The 23154-nt window shown below is 43.7% G+C and overlaps 1 protein-coding gene across 1 annotated transcript in view; it reads left to right on the forward strand.

Moving 5' to 3' along the window:
- Positions 1-22941, forward strand: part of LOC311516915 (guanylate cyclase soluble subunit beta-2-like) — a gene marked incomplete at its 5' end in the record, with an annotated part of 31315 nt that extends 8374 nt beyond the window's left edge. Inside the window, 11 exons of the mRNA XM_084621343.1 lie at positions 3105-3301; positions 3860-3974; positions 6560-6663; positions 7593-7809; positions 9834-10154; positions 11239-11387; positions 11908-12054; positions 13564-13718; positions 15850-16013; positions 21014-21109; positions 22681-22941. Of these exons, the coding sequence (XP_084477469.1) occupies positions 3105-3301; positions 3860-3974; positions 6560-6663; positions 7593-7809; positions 9834-10154; positions 11239-11387; positions 11908-12054; positions 13564-13718; positions 15850-16013; positions 21014-21109; positions 22681-22808 (1793 nt within the window). The 3' untranslated portion in view covers positions 22809-22941. The remainder of the gene's footprint in view (positions 1-3104; positions 3302-3859; positions 3975-6559; positions 6664-7592; positions 7810-9833; positions 10155-11238; positions 11388-11907; positions 12055-13563; positions 13719-15849; positions 16014-21013; positions 21110-22680) is intronic.
- Between the last annotated feature and the right edge of the window lie 213 nt (positions 22942-23154).

Here is a 23154-nt window from a genome sequence, read left to right on the forward strand (position 1 = left end):
TTCAGCTTAGTTCCTGCATCTCTCTGCTCCTCTCTCTTTTCCCTTTTGAAAAGTTAGCCCCTTCATGCTTTTCTCCATCTGCACGTTCCTCTTCTCCTCCTTGAAACCCTTCCTTAAGACACGCTTCTTCCAAAAGGCCCATGACTCTTACTACTCCCGTATAATGAAGCATTAACAAAAGGATGCTGGAATATTTAGTTTAAAAGGGAATTAGACAAAAATGGTGGGACCAACAGGACATGTATTGAATGCCACCAGTCACTTTGTTTTCCATGTTGCTTTAGCAGTACATTGTCTGTCTAGATTGTAAGGTGTTTGGGGCAGGGACCTGTCTTCTTGTTTGTAAAGTGCCTTATGCTGTTGTGTGCAATTGCTTACTTACCTCGTCCAGCATCAGATACAGCCGTGCCTCAGTTTCCCCTCAGCAACTGGATAGTTAATGTGGTTTAGCCTGCTGGCCAAACTACAAGGGCTTCTACAAGAAGATTACAAAAGTCCAAAACAAAGGGTGTGTTTGTGTGGAAATTGTCACATGGTTCCTGGCCTACAAATGAATGAATGATCTTAATTATGGGCTGAACCAGAACCAGGGCCTTAGTCTGTAGGCTCCCCTAAAGGGCCAGCATATCTAATGACAGTGCTCTATAAATAATAAGAAGAAAACATTTCAGTGCTCAGCCTCAGCTTCTGAATTCAGATGAAGCAGCTTCCTTTCCTTCTGTTTTAGCAGATCATCTCCAGTGCAAGTTGGTGGATCCATATTTGGCTGCTTAATATGGGAGGGAGGAGACTAATGTGGGACTGAGGTGGGCTGGAGATACAACTTCAGCTGTGAATCCATCTCCAAATTTCCCTAGTCTCCAGGTGCTCAGATTGAGGATTCTGGTCTAGAATCATCTCTATTTTGTGAGAGTGGAGATGGTCAGAAAATAGGTTTTCTCCCATAGAAATGCTGACGTGGTTTCTCATGCCCCTAGTTTCTTCAATGGGCCAGGGTCCCTGGCTGGACTAAATCTCCCATGATACACCATGGTCTCTCCTCTTGCTCTCACCTCAGTGCATCATGGGAGATGTCCACTCGATAGAGGAGAAAAGAACCATGAGGCATCCAAACTACAACTTCCATGAGGCACTAACGTGGCATGGAGCCCCATCCAGTCTGCCTGACTCCAGTCCTAGGCTTTATTGCTGAGACCACCCTTCTTGGCTTATTTGGTGCCCTTCAAAGACAGTATTTGGACCCTCCAGGGTTTTTATGTACTGTTATGAGTTGGGTTAAACCTTGTTCCAGGTTGCGTTAAAACTGATGTCTGAATGCACCCTTCACTTGAGACGGTGGAAAGAGACAATTAAGGCAGGTGGGTTGGGGACACCTAAAACAAGGCCTAATAGAGTCTGCCCAGAAACTAGCCCCAGCTGGGTGGAAGCAGCGCTTAATTTGTAATGAAAGAGGTGCTGGGGCTCAAGCAATTAGGTGCGAGGGCTCAAGCAATTTTTTTACATTCACAACTGATGCAGCAAGCCCAGAGGTGCCAGGGCTATGAACTGTCAAGCCTAGAGGTGCCATGGCCCTGGCACAAATTAAGCACTGGGTGGAATGTTCCACTGGATAATAGTTCCAATCAGATGAGTATGTGAAATAGACAAGCTGGGGTACAGACACAGAACAAAGTGACAGACTATGAGGCAAAAAGCACAAAAGCAACAGCCAGTTGTGTGTATGACCTGGGAAAAAGCTAGAGATGAGTGTTTTAGATCTGGTGTTGGCTAGGGAGGCTTGGAGCTGTAAGTTAAGAAACTATTCTTTTGTTTCTGGTTCACCCTGCATTTGGAAGAGCAGGACCTTTCCCATTGCTTGTAAATAAGCAAGTTTGCATCAAAGAAAATACCAGACTCCATCATCAGTTTCTGCCCCCAACTGGCACATCCCCATGCCTCTGAACTTTGATTAGGTGCTTGGGTAGAAAAGTGACAAGAGCCTTAAGCTGTTTCTCCCCACAGAGAAGAAAAGCACAAATGCTTGAGGGATGACAATTTTATGAGTTGGAGCATTCCCTAAGCTTCCTGTCAGGATCCTTTCAGAGCAGCTGTGGGGCTCCCTTCCTCTCATGGAAGGAAATTGATGGGGGCCATAGAGTGTATGCAGGACTTTAGGTTTGATCTATGTGCAAAGTTGCACTGGTTTAACTAAAGGTATATTTTTAAACTGATTTAGTTAAACCAGTGCAAACCCCTGTATGGACACACTTAATTTGATTTAAATCTGGTTTATAACTGGTTCAGCTTGCATTGGTAAATTGAAAAACACCTCTTTAGTTAAACCACTGCAATGTCTGTATTTAGGCCAGACCTGAAGTACAGGATCTTATGAAGTGTGTAAGTCCCATGTCCCACCCACTTTTGAAGAGACAGTAGTAATGAGATACTGGGGTTTTAAAGGGCAACATTGTTTCCACATGTGGGAATCAACATGGGCACATATGATTATTAGTTTGTGTGTGTGTGTGTGTGGCTTTGTTAACTTGATAAAATCCAAATTGTTGCAGGGTCACACAACTGGTGCCCAGCGACTACTAGGACGGGGACTCTATAAATACCACAGACAGACAGACAGAAATCTGAATAGATCTAACATGTCAGCTGAACATTATGCTCATTGGTTTACATTGGGGTAGGACACTCATTTTGCTTTTTCCTTCTAGAAACAGAACAATAAAAGTTACCTTTACCTACAAGGTGCACTTTATGAACAATTTTAACTCCAGGCCAAATTCAGAGTCAGAGACTGATCTCAGTTACACTGGTGTAAATTTGGAGGAATTCTGCCTACACTGAAGTTCTTTAGGATTTATGCTGATATAACAGATTCAAGAATATGGTTTTCAGAATCACTGATGTCAGTGGGTTTGCAGCAGTGAAAGTCAATGTAGAATCAGGTTATAATGTTACGTTGTATGGCATCTTTCATACCAATATATTAGAGTATAAATAATACAATTGTGGAGATTGCTGAGAGGTACAGCTTAGGCAAGGAAGAAAAGAGATACAGAGCCGAAGAAGTTTTGCTAACACGAATAGGTCACCATATAAATCTTCTGATTCAGGTATCATAGAGTCCGTTGCCAGAGACTTCTTCAACAGTGAAGTGACAATGGAAATTCTTACTCAGAGTGAAGAAAAGGAGCGCACTGGGGAAAAGGAGCATGTGATATTTCTTGTTCTGCAGAAGGCAAAAAGACCAAAGAGAAAAACCAAAAAGACAACAAATCCAGAAAGCGGAGACTCCCACAAAGATAAAGAGGTGCAGTAAATCATGTATGGAAATGAGGGAGGTTTACTTCCAGTTTTCTGTGCCTGTCCGGTTTCTCTTAATTTACAAGAGATATTTTTAAGGCAAACAATCCACACATTCTCCCTTTCAGTTTAGAGCTGGATTGAGGATGGTGAGTCTGAGTCTATCTTGCTCCTATGTAAAATGAGGGCAAAGTGGATGTATTTCACGGAGGAGTAAGGTCTACACCAGGTGCAAGGCAGTGGGGCATCAGGCCTGTAAAGCTCTGGATAAGTCACAGGTTAGAGTTCACGTCTGAGACTGAATAATCAATTAAAGAAATAATAATTTAAAACGATGTGATATATTGTATTTGAGAAAGAGCACGTGATCATGTAATTAAAGACGGCCTGTGCACAATGAAGCAAAGTGAAGGTTATATGTGCAACCTTAGCTTTAGCATTTCCTGTCTTTTAAGTGCTTAACAATTCAGCCTTAATGTTGTCTTAATATAGTGTGTTAAAATGGACTGTCTGTATGAATGGTTCACACACAAACATTCTCCTCTCTTTGACTGCTGCTCTCCAGAAGGCACTAGACGTAGCTTTTCAGACAACGAAGGAGAACTATTCTGCTCTCTTGTGCTGCCCAGAAAAGAAATCCCACTGGGATATTGTGAAAAGTGTTGTGAAATTTGGGAAAGGTGAGTGTACTAACCTCCGTTACAGTGATCATAATGAGATATGGGGCTCAGCTGTGCAGACAAATGGACACATTCCCAGGAGGATGGCAGCCTGTTGGATATAAATACTGGAGGCAGTAAAACAGTCCAGATGATATCACTGATTTATGTACGGATAGCAGAGTTTGGACTTGGTGAGAGGTTTTCTTCTTTAAATATGATCAGACCATAATTTGCAATTACTTTATTTGCCCCAGACACTTTTCTTCATTTTCATTGATGTCACTTGATGCCTGGGTCTCTATACTCATTGTGGGACTTTTATGATGTTTTTTTCCTGTTTACATTATTTTAAAAATACTATAGTGCAATGGGACTGGCCACTCAGCCATAGGGGCTGGACCTAGAGTTACTGGGGGTGCTACCACACCCCCTGGCTTGAAGTGGTTTCCATTATAGACAGGCTTTACAGTTTGCTTCACTGGTTCTCAGCACCCCCAAAAATTTTTTGAGCACCTCTGCACGCAGGAGACTGATAGAAGCATGGAAAGGCTTTCACTTATAGGGGTGTTTTTGCGGCCAATGTGAAGAGACTTGATCCCAGTCTACTGTCCCGGTGTGAAGTGGCCACACCACAACAACCACCGGCACAACCTTGCAGGCAGGCTCTGAAGAGAAGTCAAGGACTGGAATAAACAGGAAGAATTAATTATCTTCCTACTTTGGCAGGGTCCCACCCAGGTCAGCTCTGAGGTACTGTTGGGTAGATTATTTTACTGCTGCCCACGCTGTACCTGTTCCGTGGATAAACAGAGGCCCTCGTTCTCGAGGACTGTGAATATGGCACCTTACAGCATGCCATACGCACTGAAAGCATTGTGAATGAATTTAATGACCATGGCAGTGAGGCAGTAATGCCGCTTTAGCCAGGCACAGTAGGGGCAAGGGCTGTGCACACTCTCCGTATACCGCTCTGCCAGCACACCGCTCTCCTGGCCTGTACCACATTGATACTCCAGTCTAGCTGCTCTCATAAGTCAAGCCAGCTAATTGTGCAGCAATTTTTAAAATGTGCACTGCTGGTAACTAGGATGAAACTGCCCATCTTGTTCGCCTTTAAGTCAGGATTTGAAGAGGGGAAAGGCTAATGTGCTAACCTGCTCCCCCGCCTCCCCCCTCCACTCCTGCTCCATTCCCAGCTGTGTGGCGGTTATAAATGTCTGGGAGAAGCTGTGTGGTTCCAGTCTGAGCTCTTTCACTGACAACTAGAAAAACAGGCCATTAGTCACACTTCGTCATCTGCAGGATTCTAAGCACCCCTTCCAATTGCTGCTGCTGCTAGCTGGCCAAATGCATTGTTGACAATGTTTCTCTGTGCTATCCAAAAGGTTTTGTTATGAAAAAATGTTGTATCAAAAATGACTGAAGTAGCCTTCAGCATTACACAGTGCAGCTTTGTATAGCAACGGTAAGGGTAGTTATGGTACTGTGGCCAAGCGCTTTGTCAGCATTTTCTTCACAGACGCTAGTTCAGGGGGTTAATAGATTGTCCATAAAACACTGCTGTGGGCAGAAACTTGGCCTCTGAGGTGACTTTTCCGTTTGATAGCGACTTTTTTTCTTTAATTTGGGAAATTAAAATCCATTTGGCCAGTGTTCATTTATAAGTGACTGTGAGGCAGTGAAGAAGCTCAAGCAACACACTTAGACACTCAATTCTCCTGTTCCAGCGAGCGAGGGCTTATGTTTTAGTCAAGGAAAACAAAGCACAACAGACAGTTTGGCTCACATTCTCAAAGGTATTTTGGTTCCTAATTTCCACTGATACCAATGGACACTGAGAGCCTAAATACCTTTGGGGCTCTGGGCCTTTTTGTCTAGATGCAAGGACCTGCTTTCTCTCAGGCAGTCTCTGACTTCCTCTTCATGCAGATGCCTTTTTTGGTTTGTGCCTGGAGCACCTATGTAAGACTGTTGCCAGGATCTCTGCATTTGCAAGGGACAAGGTAAAATTTCTGCTTATTGTCACAGGGATTAAGTAATGAAGTTCAGCCTATTTCAGGCGATAATAAAAACCTCATCCTTAGACTGTGCTTCTCTCCATATTAAAATAGATTAGAGCTGGTCGAAAGATCTTGGATAACATTTTTTGATGAAAAATGTCTTTTTGATCAAAAAAACTGTGAAAAAATTTCCATGTTTGTTGAAATCTTTCAGGGTTGTTGAAAGTCTGACAACATACATATTTCTGTTTTTTTGACCAAAAAAAAAAAATCCACAATAAACGTTGATGAAACATAAAAAATATGTTCATCAAGGCTTTTCACAGAAAATAAAGATACGTTTTTGACCAACTGTACAGCAGAGTATGATGGACTGAGGGCAGTGCTTAATTTATGCCAGGGCTGAGCACCTCTCGGCTTGCTGCATCAGTTATGAATGTAAAAAATTAGCAAATTAAGCACTGACTGAAGGGGAGTTTTCCAAAGGCAGAAAAGGCATGTATGCTCCCAACTCCTGTTAACATTCCATGGAATTTTGGTGCCCAGATTCCATTTGTGCCTTTGAAAGTCTCCCCCTTATTCCTTGTGTTTGTTTTTTTGCAGGGAACCTGTCACATACTTTTGACCCAGTTTATCCAGAGAGGCTTTGGGTGGAAGAGAGAACATTCTGCAATGCTTTTCCTTTCCACATTGTGTTTGATGAAGAAGTAAGACAGCCTCCCTGGTCGGAAGCTTGTAGCTAAAGATGTTATGACAGAGAAAACAATCTAAGGCCTGGATCCTCAGCTGCCATGGACGTCATGGAAGCTGGCGTTAGACTGATTTACAGCAGTGGAGAATCTGACCTTAATTGTTCTCTCTCTTGCCTTATGTTGGAAATGAAGGAACATCACATTTTGTCTTGATATTTGCGTGTGTATAATTAAAATTAGAATTGACAAACACCTGCCGTCCTCGTCAGCGTTCCCACTGGCCAATGGTACGTCAGGACGGTGTGTCTGGTATCCTAGGGGCACCCATTGTTAACCACCACGAATCTCTGTGTTGGGCTCTCCTGTGCCATTGCTGCCTGCCTCCCACATAGCTGTGCAAGAAGTACTACTTAAACTGGGCTAAATACTGCTGAAGTTACATCATTTTACCCCATTGAAATCTATGGATCTGGGCATACGGATGAGTTCAGATCTGCTCCCAATGACACCTGTGAAAAGATCTGACTTTATCTGTATGCCCAGATCCATAGACTTTGCCCCACCCTCAGCAGCTGTGGAAATGCTAAGACTGCACATTTCTTGAGCTCCTGTCATCTCACCTTGAGTCCTCCCAGCCCTAGGTCTCTATCCCCTCCTTGAACTCCCTAAGTTAGTTTCTACTGGGCAGGGGTGGGGAGTGGGCTCAGACAGACTCAGGCTAGAAGCTTGGACTCTGAATGTGTGACTCCGGATGCTACCCTGAGCAGTCTTTCTTGAGATATCAAAGCGGTAGCCCTGGTCTCAGACTAGTGAGGAGCTGGACACATATTTACTCAATCCAAAATTAAACAGGTTTTAAAATACCTTCTCCCCTCCACATTCCTTTGTTTTTGAAAGAGTTTTTAGCTTTAACCCAGGTTTATGATTTTCCTTCCTGTCCTTAGCTAAGGATCAAGCAGGCAGGTGTGAACGTTCAAAAGTTTGTGCCAGGACTACGGCGACCAGGGGGCAGAGTGGATAAATACTTTACTGTCATCCATCCACAAGTTACCTTCACCATTTTCAGCATAAGGAAATTTATCAACAGTCAATTTGTCCTCAGAGCACACAGAGAAATGTTGCCTGACTCACGGAGAAACCAACCCATGCTGAAGCTCCGAGGTACTAACTTATAGCTGCTTTTTACTGCTGCCCAGCATGTGTGTGGGATACTTAGGCAGAGAGGAGTAGCTGAAAAGCCTGGAGGTTGAATTTTCTTAACTATACGTTTACTTTTGGAAAACTGGGCTACATGTCCCCCAACTAATGGCTAGAGCATGGTTTATCAAATCGGTCATAGTGTGGAGCAAACCTTAGGGAGAGTTTCTCTCGTAGGCCACTTCCTGTCCCAATCAAGCTCCCAGTCAATTTGGGACTATTTAGAAAAGCTGGACGAGCACAAGTCCATGGGGCCGGATGCGCTGCATCCGAGAGTGCTAAAGGAGTTGGCGGATGTGATTGCAGAGCCATTGGCCATTATCTTTGAAAACTCATGGCGATCGGGGGAAGTCCAGGACAACTGGAAAAAGGCTAATGTAGTGCCCATCTTTAAAAAAGGGAAGGAGGAGGATCCTGGGAACTACAGGCCAGTCAGCCTCACCTCAGTCCCTGGAAAAATCATGGAGCAGGTCCTCAAGGAATCAATTCTGACGCACTTAGAGGAGAGGAAAGTGATCAGGAACAGTCAGCATGGATTCACCAAGGGCAAGTCATGCCTGACTAATCTAATTGCCTTCTATGATGAGATAACTGGCTCTGCGGATGAGGGGAAAGCAGTGGACATGTTGTTCCTTGACTTTAGCAAAGCTTTTGACACATTCTCCCACAGTATTCTTGCCAGCAAGTTAAAGAAGTATGGGCTGGATGAATTGACTATAAGGTGGATAGAAAGTTGGCTAGATTGTTGGGCTCAACGCGTAGTGATCAATGGCTCCATGTCTAGTTGGCAGCCGGTGTCAAGTGGAGTGCCCCAAGGGTCAGTCCTCGGGCCGGTTTTGTTCAATATCTTCATAAATGATCTGGAGGATGGCGTGGATTGCACTCTCAGCAAGTTTGCAGATGACACTAAACTGGGAGGAGAGGTAGATACGCTGGAGGGTAGGGATAGGATACAGAGGTCCCTAGACAAATTAGAGGACTGGGCCAAAAGAAATCTGTTGAGGTTCAACAAGGACAAGTGCAGAGTCCTGCACTTAGGACCGAAGAATCCCATGCACCGCTACAGACTAGGGACCGAATGGCTAGGCAGCAGTTCTGCAGAAAAGGACCTAGGGGTTACAGTAGATGAGAAGCTGGATATGAGTCAACAGTGTGCCCTTGTTGCCAAGAAGGCCAATGGCATTTTGGGATGTATAAGTAGGGGCATTGCCAGCAGATCGAGGGACGTGATCGTTCCTCTCTATTCGACATTGGTGAGGCCTCATCTGGAGTACTGAGTCCAATTTTGGGCCCCATACTACAAGAAGGATGTGGAAAAATTGGAAAATGTCCAGCGGAGGGCAACAAAAATGATTAGACGACTGGAACACATGACTTATGAGGAAAGGCTGAGAGAACTGGGATTGTTTAGTTTGCGGAAGAGAAGAATGAGGGGGGATTTGATAGCTGCTTTCAACTACCTGAAAGGGGGTTCTAAAGGGGATGGAGCTAAACTGTTCTCAGTGGTAGCAGATGACAGAACAAGGAGTAATGGTCTCAAGTTGCAATGGGATAGGTTTAGGTTGGATATTAGGAAAAACTTTTTCACTAGGAGGGTGGTGAAGCACTGGAATGGGTTACCTAGGGAGGTGGTGGAATCTCCTTCCTTCGAGGTTTTTAAGGTCAGGCTTGACAAAGCCCTGGCTGGGATGATTTAGTTGGGGATTGGTCCTGCTTTGAGCAGGGGGTTGGACTAGATGACCTCCTGAGGTCCCTTCCAACCCTGATATTCTATGATTCTATGATTCTATCATTCTATGATTTCCCCCAAAGTGTCTCAGTGTTTTGGGGAAAGTAATACTGCACGTGACTGAAAAATTAACCTTAGCTGAATTGTTTGTTAATTTTATCGTAGACTCATGTATAGGTTGGGAAAGCTTGCAGGCAGGGAATATGTAGGGAAGTAAATCAAAATGTGTTGGAACTGCTTCATGCCTTTCTATTCAAAGGACAAATGATCTGGATGGAGTCCATACAGTGCATGATGTACCTGTGTTCACCAAAGCTCCGCAGTTTAGAGGAGCTGGAGGAACAAAAGATGCACATTTCTGACATTGCACAACATGACACAACAAGGGACCTCATTCTCCTGAACCAGCAGCGTCTGGCAGAGATAGAGCTGTCCAACCAGCTGGAGCGAAAGAAGGAAGAGCTCAGGATCCTCTCAAAGAACTTAGAGGCTGAAAAGAAGAAAACAGAAACCTTGCTGTATTCCATGCTGCCGAAACATGTAGCCAATCTGCTCAAGGAGGGCAAAAAGGTGGAAGCAGGTACTGGACTTTCATTATCACTTACACTCTTCAGGTTCAACTGGTGTGGCTCGCCTTAAAAACTTTTCAGTTGCCTTTATAATTGAGTATTCCATGGGCATTCCCTTCCCCAGTCACTGAATAAGAAGCTGCAGGTGATACCACCACTACCATTCTCTAACCCCAAAGGCAAAATTGTGCAGTTCTGAGAGGGTGAATACTCCATCACCAATCAAGAGCAGGGCTGGTTTCATGTGAGGGTAAGATGTGCACTTGTGGATTATATGTTCTTTTGATTTTAACCTGGTAACTGCTAAAACAAGAAAGGTTGATTTCATAAGCCCCATGTAGCAAAACACTTAAGCAGGTGCTTAAATTTAAGCAGGTGGTCAAACATTTGCCGCTGTATGAGCAAAAAACATTTGCCCATGCAAATCAAATAGCCATCTAACACTGCCTTTAACTTCTGGCATCTGCCTAATTTACATGCACCAATTTAGTCTGTGCCTCTAAAGCTGAACTTCTGAACTTTACTGCACAAAACTGTGAACTTGAATTTAGAGTTACTTAAACTCTTCACTGAAAAATGGATATTTTTAAAAACAAGGTGTAAAAGACATTCTGGGTCCAGTCCAGCAGTCTTAACGGGAGAGGGCTGTTCATAGTCACTGGGGTATTTGCATGGCTTTATAAGAGTACATTATAGGAACCATATTTTTTTAAAACACAGCTAATGGATTAGAAGAATGTTGCAAACAGATAGAAGATACAGCTGAAATGTGGCCAGCTATGACACTATAGCTTTAAATATTAAAATATTCAGGCTGGGATTTCAGTGGAGCCTTCTGAAGTCAGGTGCCCACATCCCATGGAAATTCAATGCAATTTGGGCATTTTAGGTTCTTAATTTTAGGCCTGATCTGATGCCCATTGAAGTCAGTGGGAGTCTTTCCATTGAGTTGTGTGTGCTTTGGCTCAAACTAGTCAATAGGATTTTGGTTGGCAGATTACAGAAATCTATTGTCAACTTTTATTATTGACGTAGTCAATAACAGTGGATGCTTTTATAAAGAAATATGCATCTCATATCTGCTTTCTCCCTCAGGGGAATTTAATTCCTGCACGATTCTCTTCAGTGATATAGTGACATTCACAAATATCTGCTCAGCCTGTGAGCCTATCCAAATCGTGAACATGCTGAATTCAATGTATTCAAAGTTTGATAGATTAACCAGTGTTCACAACGTGTATAAAGTAAGTGTTTCTGTTACTTGTGTTCAGTGCTGTTCTTTACTGCACTTTTGTTTCCCACATTTGCTTTTGTTTCCTTTTGTTTCCCACATTTTGTTTCCCACTTTTGTTTCTCACAATTCTAAAGAGAGGCTAAAATGTAGAAGAATGGCTATCACCACAACACGCAATTTGACTTATTGTCAAACTTTTGAATTGAAAATTTGGGGGAGCATCACACCTCCCTACTCTCCCCACCATGAAGATTCAGGAACTGAGAGTTTGTCACTGGAGAGTTTATAAAGTATATAAAACTAATGAAAAAAGATTTCATACACAGCTAGGCCCTAGATTCATCCCCAGTCCTGTGACATGATGAATGAATCCAACCCCCAGTTACTTCAATGGGAGAGCAAGGCACTCAGCACCTTACAGAACTGGGCGTTTTGCTTTCCAGTGAACTCAACAGGAGCCTTTCCATTGACTTCAATGGGCTTTGAATCAGGCCCTTTCTGACTACTGCATTCTTTCCCTTGTCTGTCAGGTTGAAACAATAGGCGATGCATACATGGTAGTTGGAGGAGTCCCAGTGCCTATTGCCAGTCATGCGATAAGAGTGGCCAATTTTGCATTGGGTATGAGAACTGCTGCCAGAGAGGTGATGAACCCAATCACTGGAGAGCCTATTCAGGTATGAAACAGATGAACTCAGTTTGATACAAAGTACTGCACTTAAGTGCTTTGCTGAATCACAGCCTAAGTGTATGAGTAGCTTTAAGCAAGAGTTTAAGTCCCATGCTGTGTTTGTACAGTGCCTGGCTCAATGGGGGCCTGGTCCGTCACTTGCATTCTGAGGTGCTATGGTAATACAAATAATAATGCATTTATGTGCTTTGCTGAATTTGGGCCTTTAGGCCTCAATCCTGCATGGTGCCGAGCACTAATCTGGACTTTAACAAAGCACTTAGGCACATGTTCATTGAGCAAGTCCATTGGGATCTGCTGTATCTTTATTGGCATCTGTGTCTGTACATAATTAGCAAGTCAGTTAATGGCTCCAGAACAAGAACAAAAGTAGTTGACCCTGATTTATTCCAACCTTGCCTCTCCTTTGTCTGAGCTGCTTAACACAGGGCAGGGCTGTGGCTTTTTTCCTGTTAGTTGAGAAAGTATAAGCCATTTTACAAATCATTACTGCACAACTATAAAAATGCAGTGTGAACTATTACCAAAAAGGACCAATTCCTAATCTAGAGGAGGGAATAGTATTGCAGAAAGAAGAATGCAGGGCGTTGTCTATAACCAGTTTTTATTAGTATTTTCTTTGACAATAATTTACAGCAAAGCAGTGAGATAACAGCCAGTTTACAGAGGACAAAGCTAAGTGTGGGTAGATTGAATGACGTATGTCGTATACGTAGAGGTAAGGTTTATTCTGAGACACTGATGCAACTTCCATTAGGCAATGGGCTACTGTCCATTGGTGAAATTTAGCCCTTTGCATGGGATGAATTTCACCCTAGTTGAGCGGCGTGCATCTGTTCTCTGGTGGAAGAGTGCTCTGGTTTGTTTTCTTGTTTCAAGTCTTATTACAGACCACAAATGCTGGTAAAAAGCTACACCTTTTACACTGGTCAATGGTTAAATCCCTTTGGGTATATTTTCAATATGATGCTACTGATGGGAGTTGTACCAGTTTAATTGCCACATGGCAGGTTCAGGCTTTACCTAGTAAGATGCAAGATAAAGTTCAGCCCTGGTGTGAACAGGTGCCAATTTCCCACTGAAATCAACAGGATCCTGTGCCCACTGTATGCCTGGATGGAACTTGCCCAGCTATCCACCCAGTCTGGCAGTGCCGGAAATAGAAGCGTGCTATACAGAGAACAGCAGAAGATGCGGCCAGTCCTCCTTCCATTTCATTGTTTGCTGAATTGTAATATCAGCTCCTTTTTCTGGAAACCCGTAAGACAATTTTTTAGACTTGCTGTACCTTAAAAGCAGAGTTTCCAAAATATACTACACATATTGTCTTCAATGGTCTTTCTAGCACAGCTACTTAGTTCCCAGAATGGGGGAGAGACTGCTCAGTACTATCCAATGGGGCGGTGGATGGGGATGGGCTGTTGACATCTTACTAATGATCGCAACGAAGAGCCAATATGATTTTCAAAATATCATGTTGGGTTTCAACTGACAGATCAGAGTTGGGATCCACACAGGACCAGTTCTGGCTGGAGTGGTTGGTGAGAAGATGCCCAGGTACTGCTTGTTTGGAGACACTGTCAACACAGCTTCTCGGATGGAAAGTCATGGACTTCCTAACAAAATCCATCTCAGCCCAACAGCGTTCAGGTAGTGTCAAAAGGTTAAATAATAGTGAGACCCCAAACAACCCAGAATTCTTTTCCTCCTTCTCTTCTGCTTATAGCATTAATAACACAAATAGTTTCTCTGTTGGATGAGAGCCAATGTAGGCATAGAGCACCACTCCACTTAGCTCACAGTACTTTTCAATCTGGAAACACACATGATAAAGTTTCATTTTCACACTTACTAATAATCTCAGAACAACACCGAGGGATACAGTTTAAATCTGAGTGACTAAACTGTGACGCAGCGGTGCCTGTTGCTCAAGCAACACCCACACAAAGTGCCTGTTTACAAGCACTTTGCACACACAAGGTTTGATTGTGGCATATAGTCACAGCTCTGCAATGACAGCGTGAAGAAGGTGCGGTTCCCAACTAGGAGCTTCTTTTCAGCCACACTGCCTCTCAGAGCAACAAGTAATTTACATGAATAGCTTTTTAACATGGCAACACTTCCTGCCCCAAAATAATAAATAAAGTGTCTTACCTTTCATTGCTACCCCCAGCAAAATTCTTGTGGTATTTAATGACAGCTTTTTCTGAGTAAGAGTTGAAGGATTGGGTTGACAGTCAACATAAATGTGATGTTATGGACCATAATCATAATCCAGTCTACTCTCTTCTATGCATGAAAACCAAAGAGGTTCACAATCAAATAAATATCTGAAGTCCCAATCCACTTGCATTACCCAAATACCCATCAGGATTTTTATGCATTCAATCCAAGAAGATTTTTCTGCCAGAAACCAACAACAAGCAATTTGTGGGATGAAGATATTTGCTTGTTTTAATGTAACACAGGAGAGATGCTATCAAATAAGCTAAACAACTAGGGGATGTTTAACTCTGCATTCTGCATTCCTGATACAAATTCATGTGTGGCTTCTAATTAAATATGGAACTTTGGAAACTCTCGTGATGAACATTCTCCATTTGAAAGACTCAAAACGTCCCACCCTGTCAATAATTACTGTAAAGAACAGTTATAATCTGAAATGTAACTTTATACAAATGGCACTGTCTTAACTAAACAGAACTGCTCCCTCTACAGTACATCCTCAGGAACTCACTTGCTAACTGTACTAACCAAGTATATTCTATTCCTTTTCATACTGGAGAGCTAACCAGTTTCGGTAGCGGGAGCTGGATTCCTTTCTGACTCATGCATCATCAGCAGATTCGTTACATTTCAGCTTCCAAATCTTTATTACTGGTGATGATGCATGAGCCAGAAGAGCAGAGGCTAAGTATGCAGGATTTGCCCGGAGGGAAAAGATTTACTTGTGAAGTGAGCACAGTTGATTTCAAGCCACAAATATTGACCCTCACATTATTTTCACAGGGTCACTTTTCTGTGTTTAACTGCACGTTATGTTAACAGGGAACTTTGCCCACCATGGCCAAAGATGCAACTGAAGACAGACTGGTTAGGTCCCAATCCTGTGCCATGTGCAGTGGATGGGCAGGCTGCTGCCCCTGGGTGGAAGTCAGGTGGGGTTCTACCCATTGAAGTCAGTGGCATTTTCTGGGATGCAGCTGGCTACTCAGGCACTACCCATTGCAGGACTGGGGCTTGAGTACCTTCCTGTTCGGAGAAATGTCTTGAGTAATTTTGAACACTCGTGTAACATTTAAACAGCACCTTTTCTGTTCTCTACTTTCCTAGTGTAAACAGTCTTTACAGAAGAGCGTCTAAGTTAGGCTCTGATTGCGAATATTCATGTGTATAAAGTTAAGCATGTGCGTATATATTTGCAGGACAGGGGTCTAAGCTTGATGCTCCTATGTAAAGGCCAGGGGAAAGCACAAGATGTAAGAGAGGCTGTTCACATGATAAATATCTGCTCATTGTGACATCAATGAGACTAATAGTCTGTGTCAAGCTAAGCATGTGCAAAAGTGATTGCAGGTCAGAAGCTTAGCCTCTAGGCCAACCCTAATTAGAACAATGAACTTGTGCTTTGATAGTGTTGTTCTGTTTACAAAAACAGCACTAAAAATGCATCCAACCCTACAAATATTGTTCTGCAAAATGTTTCCTTCATCCTACTCACCCCAAATCCCCGCCTGGACTTCTTTGTCCTAATGGTTGTCCCATGTCTTCCATTGTGCAGATATCTACAAAATCAAGGCTTCGAAATAGTTGAAAGGGGAGAAATTGAGGTGAAAGGCAAAGGAAAAATGACCACTTATATCTTGAGGCAAAATCTATATGCAACTGAGAATGAAATCATGGGGAGAGCAGAAAAGCAGCACTCCAGTCACACGGATCAGATGGGTAAGCTAAGAGAAATGTCTTAATCCAGATATAGGATGCACAATGACATTTCTCTCTGATCAACATAAAGCTCATACTTCACAGAGAACACCTTTGCCTCCTACAGTACACATACATCACATACTTATATCCTTGCCTTAGGTTAGAAATCTATGTCCTCAAACTAACATTTAATACAGCATCTCAAACAGTTATTTAGTCCCATAGGGCCTGATTTTCAGAGGTGCTGGGTACTTGCAGTTCCACTGATGTAAATGACAGTTTTGGTGCTTAGTATCTCTGACAATCAGGCTTAAGGTCAGCACAAACTACATTTTCTAGGGAATAACTTTAAACTGACAATACATATATGACTAAAATACAATTATTTGTAACCAAATGTAATGGACGTTGTCTTTATATTCTTGAAAATTATATTATAACCTGCTCAATTCAACTATGAAACAAATAATCCAAATTTTCTTCATTAGAAGCCCAAAGGAAAGAACCTCAAAAAATTCAGTAATTTACATCATTATGGCCCAGTATCTTTTTTTTTTTCCGTGTGTGTGTGGCTGCTAATGAGGACTTCAGACTTAAGATTCTTGCCACTTGGAAGTGAGATACTAGGGCAGGGTTGGGCAAACTATGGTCCGGGGGCCACATCTGGCCCTCCGGATGTTTTAATCCAGCCCTCGAGCTCCCACTGGGCAGCGGGATCTAGGGCTTGCCCTACTCTGGCACTCCAGCTAAGGAGCGGGGTCAGGGGCTTGCTGCACTCCGCATGGATCCCGGAGCAGTGGCATGTCCCCCCTCTGGCTCCTACATGTAGGGGCAGCCAGGTGGCTCTGCATGCTGCCCTTGCCCCAAGCGCTGCCTCCACAGCTCCCATTGGCCGGGAACTGCAGCCAATAGGAACTTCAGTGGCGGTGCCTGAGGATGGGGCAGTGTGCAGAGTCGCCTGGCCACACCTCCATGTAGGAGCTGGAGGGGGAACATGCCGCTGCTTCTGGGAGCTGCTTGAGGTAAGTGCCACCCAGAGGCTGCACCCCTGAGGCCCTCCCATGCCCCAACCCCCTTCCCCAGCCCTGATCCCCCTCCTCCCCTCTGAACCCCTCTGTCCCAGCCTGAAACAACCTCCTGCACCCCCAACCCCTCACCCCAGCCCCACCCCAGGAACTGCACCCCCAGCCGGAGCTCTCCTCCCTCTCCCCCTCACTCTAACCCCATGCCCCAGCCCAGAGCCCCCTCACACACCCTGAACTCCTCATTTATGGCCCCACCCCAGAGCCCGCACCCCCAGCCAGAGCCCTCACCCGCCCTGCACCCTGATCCCCAATTTTGTGAGATACCCCTGTAATAGGGTGACTTTTAAAAAATAACGTTTAGATGCTATAATAGTGATGGGAACCAAGAGTTAATTTCATCATGAAACAAGCAGCAAAGAATAATAATAGAAATAGAGGAGTTACAGATGGCAAATACCTAGAGGTTAGAGATGGACCTAGATCTAGACCTTAGCTCTAAAAGACTGAGTAGTTAGAAATGGAAACGCAGTCCCTGCCCTGAAGAGTTTGCAACCTAAATAGACAAGACAGACAACTAGGGTGACCAGACAGTAAGTGTGAAAAATCGGGACAGGAGGCGGGGGGTAATAGGAACCTTTATAAGAAAAAACCCCAAATATTGGGACTGCCCCTATAAAATCGGGAAATCTGGTCACACTACAGACAACGGACTTGGGGATAAAGGTGTAACCTATAAGCAGAGGGATTAAGGTGATGGCTGGCAAATGTTACAAGTTCTTTTTAATCATTTGGGGTTTTTTTAAGTGAATATAGAAGGGTGTGGTGTGAGGGCAGAGGGGAGAGTTAATAGTTGCAGAGGAATAAGAGACCAAAGAAAGGGGAGGGTGGGAAGGGGAAATGGGCAGCATAGAGACAAGGAAAAGTGGGGAACAGGGATTACAGAGACGGAAGCTACAGCAGAGAATTGGAGATGCGGGAGGGAACAAACAGACAATTAAAAAGGACCCATTAATGTTTTGAAACATGACTTAAGCAGTAGATTCAAATTGCCATCTCCTCTCCCCAATTATCACCAAAATGGCACCACTGCCTCTTGGGAAAAGTCTCTTTTCCTGAGCAAACACTCCAGCCTGGGACGTAGAATGGGAGCAGTCCCATGGCTCACACTGCAGTGTTTGTTTGAGCAGAGGACTTTTCTCAACAGAGCCATGAACTGTTCCCATTCTACAGTCCGCTGCCCTGGCTCCTGCAAGTGGGAGCCAAAGAGAATCCATGACTAACACAGCTCAACCATCACAGGGAGTGGAGTTAGCTGCAAAATAAGCTTGTCTGTTTGTCTTTACAAAGCCCATCAGCTGAATAGTTGTTTCTGTGCTGCGGAAACCATGAAAAACAAAACACAATGAAAAGGAGTACTTGTAGCACCTTAGAGACTAACCAATTTATTTGAGCATAAGCTTTTGTGAGCTACAGCTCACTTCATCGGATGCATACCGTGGAAAGTACAGAAGATCTTTTTATACACACAAAGCATGAAAAAATGGGTGTTTACCACTACAAAAGGTTTTCTTTCCACCCACCCCACTCTCCTGCTGGTAATAGCTTATCTAAAGTGATCACTCTCCTTATAATGTGTATGATAATCAAGGTGGGCCATTTCCAGCACAAATCCAGGTTTTCTCCCCCCCCCCACAAACCCACTCTCCTGTTGGTAATAGCTTATCTAAAGTGATCACTCTCCTTACAATGAGTATGATAATCAAGGTGGGCCATTTCCAGCACAAATCCAGGGTTTAACAAGAACGGCGGCGGGGGGGGGAGCGGTAGGAAAGAACAAGGGGAAATAGGTTACCTTGCATAATGACTTAGCCACTCCCAGTCTCTATTCAAGCCTAAGTTAATTGTATCCAATTTGCAAATGAATTCCAATTCAACAGTCTCTCAGTGGAGTCTGGTTTTGAAGGTTTTTTGCTGTAATATCGCAACTTTCATGTCTGTAATTGCGTGACCAGAGAGATTGAAGTGTTCTCCGACTGGTTTATGAATGTTATAATTCTTGACATCTGATTTGTGTCCATTTATTCTTTTACGTAGAGACTGTCCAGTTTGACCAATGTACATGGCAGAGGGGCATTGCTGGCACATGATGGCATATATCACATTGGTGGATGTGCAGGTGAACAAGCCTCTGATAGTGTGGCTGATGTTATTAGGCCCTGTGATGGTGTCCCCTGAATAGATATGTGGGCACAGTTGGCAACGGGCTTTGTTGCAATGATAGGTTCCTGGGTTAGTGGTTCTGTTGTGTGGTATGTGGTTGCTGGTGAGTATTTGCTTCAGGTTGGGGGGCTGTCTGTAGACAAGGACTGGCCTGTCTCCCAAGATTTGTGAGAGTGTAGGGTCATCCTTTAGGATAGGTTGTAGATCCTTAATAATGCGTTGGAGGGGTTTTAGTTGGGGACTGAAGGTGACGGCTAGTGGCGTGCTGTTATTTTCTTTGTTAGGCCTGTCCTGTAGTAGGTGACTTCTGGGAACTCTTCTGGCTCTATCAATCTGTTTCTTCACTTCCGCAGGTGGGTATTGTAGTTGTAAGAATGCTTGATAGAGATCTTGTAGGTGTTTGTCTCTGTCTGAGGGGTTGGAGCAAATGCAGTTGTATCGCAGAGCTTGGCTGTAGACAATAGATTGTGTGGTGCGGTCAGGGTGAAAGCTGGAGGCATGTAGGTAGGAATAGCAGTCAGTAGGTTTCCGGTATAGGGTGGTGTTTATGTGACCATCATTTATTAGCACTGTAGTGTCCAGGAAGTGGATCTCTTGTGTGGACTGGACCAGGCTGAGGTTGAATGTGGGATGGAAATTGTTGAAATCATGGTGGAATTCCTCAAGGGCTTCTTTTCCATGGGTCCAGATGATGAAGATGTCATCAATATAGCGCAAGTAGAGTAGGGGCGTTAGGGGACGAGAGCTGAGGAAGCATTGTTCTAAGTCAGCCATAAAAATGTTGGCATACTGTGGGGCCATGCGGGTACCCATAGCAGTGCCACTGATTTGAAGGTATACATTGTCCCCAAATGTAAAACAGTTATGGGTAAAGACAAAGTCACAAAGTTCAGCCACCAGGTTAGCCGTGACATTATCGGGGATAGTGTTCTTGACGGCTTGTAGTCCATCTTTGTGTGGAATGATGGTGTAGAGGGCTTCTTCATCCATAGTGGCCAGGATGGTGTTATCAGGAAGATCCTGAGGAAACTACAATCCATCGGTAATCTTCCTAATTGGTTAGTCTCTAAGGTGCCACAAGTACTCCTTTTCTTTTTGCGAATACAGACTAGCACAGCTGTTACTCTAAAACACAATGAAGATACTATGAAAGTAGGCACCCTACTTTGGTCCAGAAACAAAACTCTTTGCACCTTCATTTGCTCACATGTCACCTGACGCAGCTTTAGGCCACTGTCTTATTTAGCTTATGAAATATTGACAGATGGTGAATGTCAATGACCAAAAAGGGAATAAATGTGATCCCACTTCACATGTAACTAGGTGAAAAGACAGATTGGTTCTGGCAAGAGCTAATTGTTTTGAACTTTGGGAACTTGAAAACTACCACAGATTTATGGCGTCCTCCTAGATGTGTGCCACCATTAGTCAGCACATGGTAAACAGCAGAGACTACGCATGCTATGCATTCTGGGGAGACAGTTAGGGTCAAAGCATAGAAAATGGAGGGCAGTTAAGGAACATACCCACTTGAGTGCCTAATTTGCACATGCCACTGTGGTACCTGCACACACCAATGCAGCCAGACCACTGTACATACCTTTTTTGTGAGTGCAGGTGAATTTCCAGTTTTCAAAAATGTAGCCCAGAAAGTCTTCCCTTCTCCTCTTCGCACTTTCAGGCCTTTGTTTCAAAGCTCCTCTTCCTATAAATGCCTAATATAGACCGTACACGTTATCACACGTGTGGTCTCTTTCCTCCCCCTTCTTGTAGAGGCAGATGCTCTGGGAAATCTAGCCAGCAAGACTATTGCTGTTATGAAATACGCTGACAGCCAGCAGCTGCTCACCAGCAGCAGCCTTGCATATGGTGAGTACATCAAGGATTTGTTTCAAAATACTCCTGCTACTTTATTTCACATAAGGAGAGGGGAGGATGATCCAAAACAGTCTGCTGTCATGTCTCATCTGCTCACCATGGTGATTAGTGACATAGACCATGTCCACACTGGGGATTTCAGCCTTTTGTATTGAGGCGGCTACGTGACTGAAAACCCCTAGTGACTTGCACTGGTTCAGCTTTCCCCTGCTTGCAACTGGAGTAAACTGCACCGGTGCAGACTGTAGCTTACAGTGGCTTTGCTTGTCTACACTCGGGGTTTGTACTTGTGCAGAGGCTGTCCACTAGTGTTGTACCCTGGGCAAATCACTGTTGTAAACAAAGCCTTTGAAAATCTAGGCATAAATGTAGTTGAGTCATTGACAGGCCTACACAAGGCAAAGAACCAGGATTTACAGCTTATGCAAGGTTTAAACACAATTCTTGTAGCTAACCCAGATCATCACAGGCTTTGAGCAGTATTAAATTGTGTTAAAGCATGTTCTATTCCAATCTCAACCTATGTTAAAGCAGCTTCAATAACCTGATTTGGCCTCATCCACCATGCCTGGCCAAACAGTGTTATAACTAGTTTTATCCACAGCTTTATTCATACCCTGATGATGCTGAAGTACAGCTGTTAAAGCAGTCACGTTACTGCACTTTGTGCAGCCAGAGCCTTCCGCTGTCACATTATAGGGGGGTGTCTCTAATCAGCAGTACTGCTTTTAGTGATGCCATACAAATATACCTTGCAGCCACTACCTTCATAGCCATTTGCATTTCAGCATCCTCACTTTGAGGAGCAAGAGGACTCTTCCTCCCAGATGGAGCTTTGTGAATCTCTTTGTTTTCTCTTCACTTCAACCCTCCAATCCTCTTTCTGAGCCAGGAAGGCCTCCACTAAGGACTCCACTGTTATTATTAGAGTTACGTGGAAGGTGCTCCCATGTTATGGTGGCAGTCTGCAGTACAAAACCCTATGACAGACGGATTGACTAGTAGCCACCATGCTCCTAGAACATAACTTCCCAGGCCAGACTCACTGCTTTTAAACTGCTGGAAGGATGGGTGTGGAGTGGTACAATGCATACCTTAGGGATTTTACCCTCCTTCAGCTCCCTTTTATCCTGTGCTCTCCTGCTAGCCACCTTATGCTCATTCCCTGACTCCGGGTATGTTCCATTTCTCTTTTATTTTCCCCATCTCTCCATCAGTTAGTTGAGCAGGTTTTAGCACACTTTGATTTAGAGGTTTTAGCTCTTGTTGGTGTTTTTCTTACACAGAAGTACAGAACTTGATACGTATCAAGTGACAATAGAAGTTCAGAAACAAAATAGCCGCTCTGTCAGATAAAGCAGAACTGAATGCATCAGCTTTGCCTGTGAGAATATCTGCTCTCATGGGACAAAGCCAGAGTTTAAGAAAGGGTATCAGCAATTTTGTCAGTGTTTCCTCCTGGGATGGCTAAAAAGCTGGCTCTGTTCACAGCAGGGGACTCCTTGGTGATTTCATTTATTTTTTTTTCACACCTCTTTTTGTTCTCACTTGTTATCTGTCAGAGGCTGAAGCCAGGCTGTGTAATGGAGAGCATACAAAGGGGGATGCGGAACAGCAGCTTTCAGATCAGATGAGGACACAGCACTTTAGCGACGGCAATGCCCATTCTAGGTTCTGTGTTTTGTTGTAATAAAAGGAAAACAAGGAACAATAAAATTCAGAACATTTGTTATCAAGCACTGTAATGAAAGATAATAAAGTTTCATTCCTGATGTTTAGCAATCCAATACTGTAGTAAGAATGGTGAATTCAGTGCTTTTGCTTTCAAGGGAAACAGTTGAGCTTTTGTTCCTTATTAAAAAGTAATCTAATACTGTCTGTGTCCTCCCCAGTTGGCTCTTAATTTAAAAATGTGATATTACCTAGGACACAGCAACTGCACCTTGGATGAAGACAGCGCTCTGGTTGCTTCGCTTGTCAATAAGACTGAGTAGCAAATTTAGTCAAATAGTATTTTGTAATATTAACAACTACCC

This window comes from Lepidochelys olivacea (genome assembly GCF_965140295.1).
Source record: "Lepidochelys olivacea isolate rLepOli2 genome assembly, chromosome: 1".
Taxonomy (NCBI): Eukaryota; Metazoa; Chordata; order Testudines; family Cheloniidae; genus Lepidochelys; species Lepidochelys olivacea.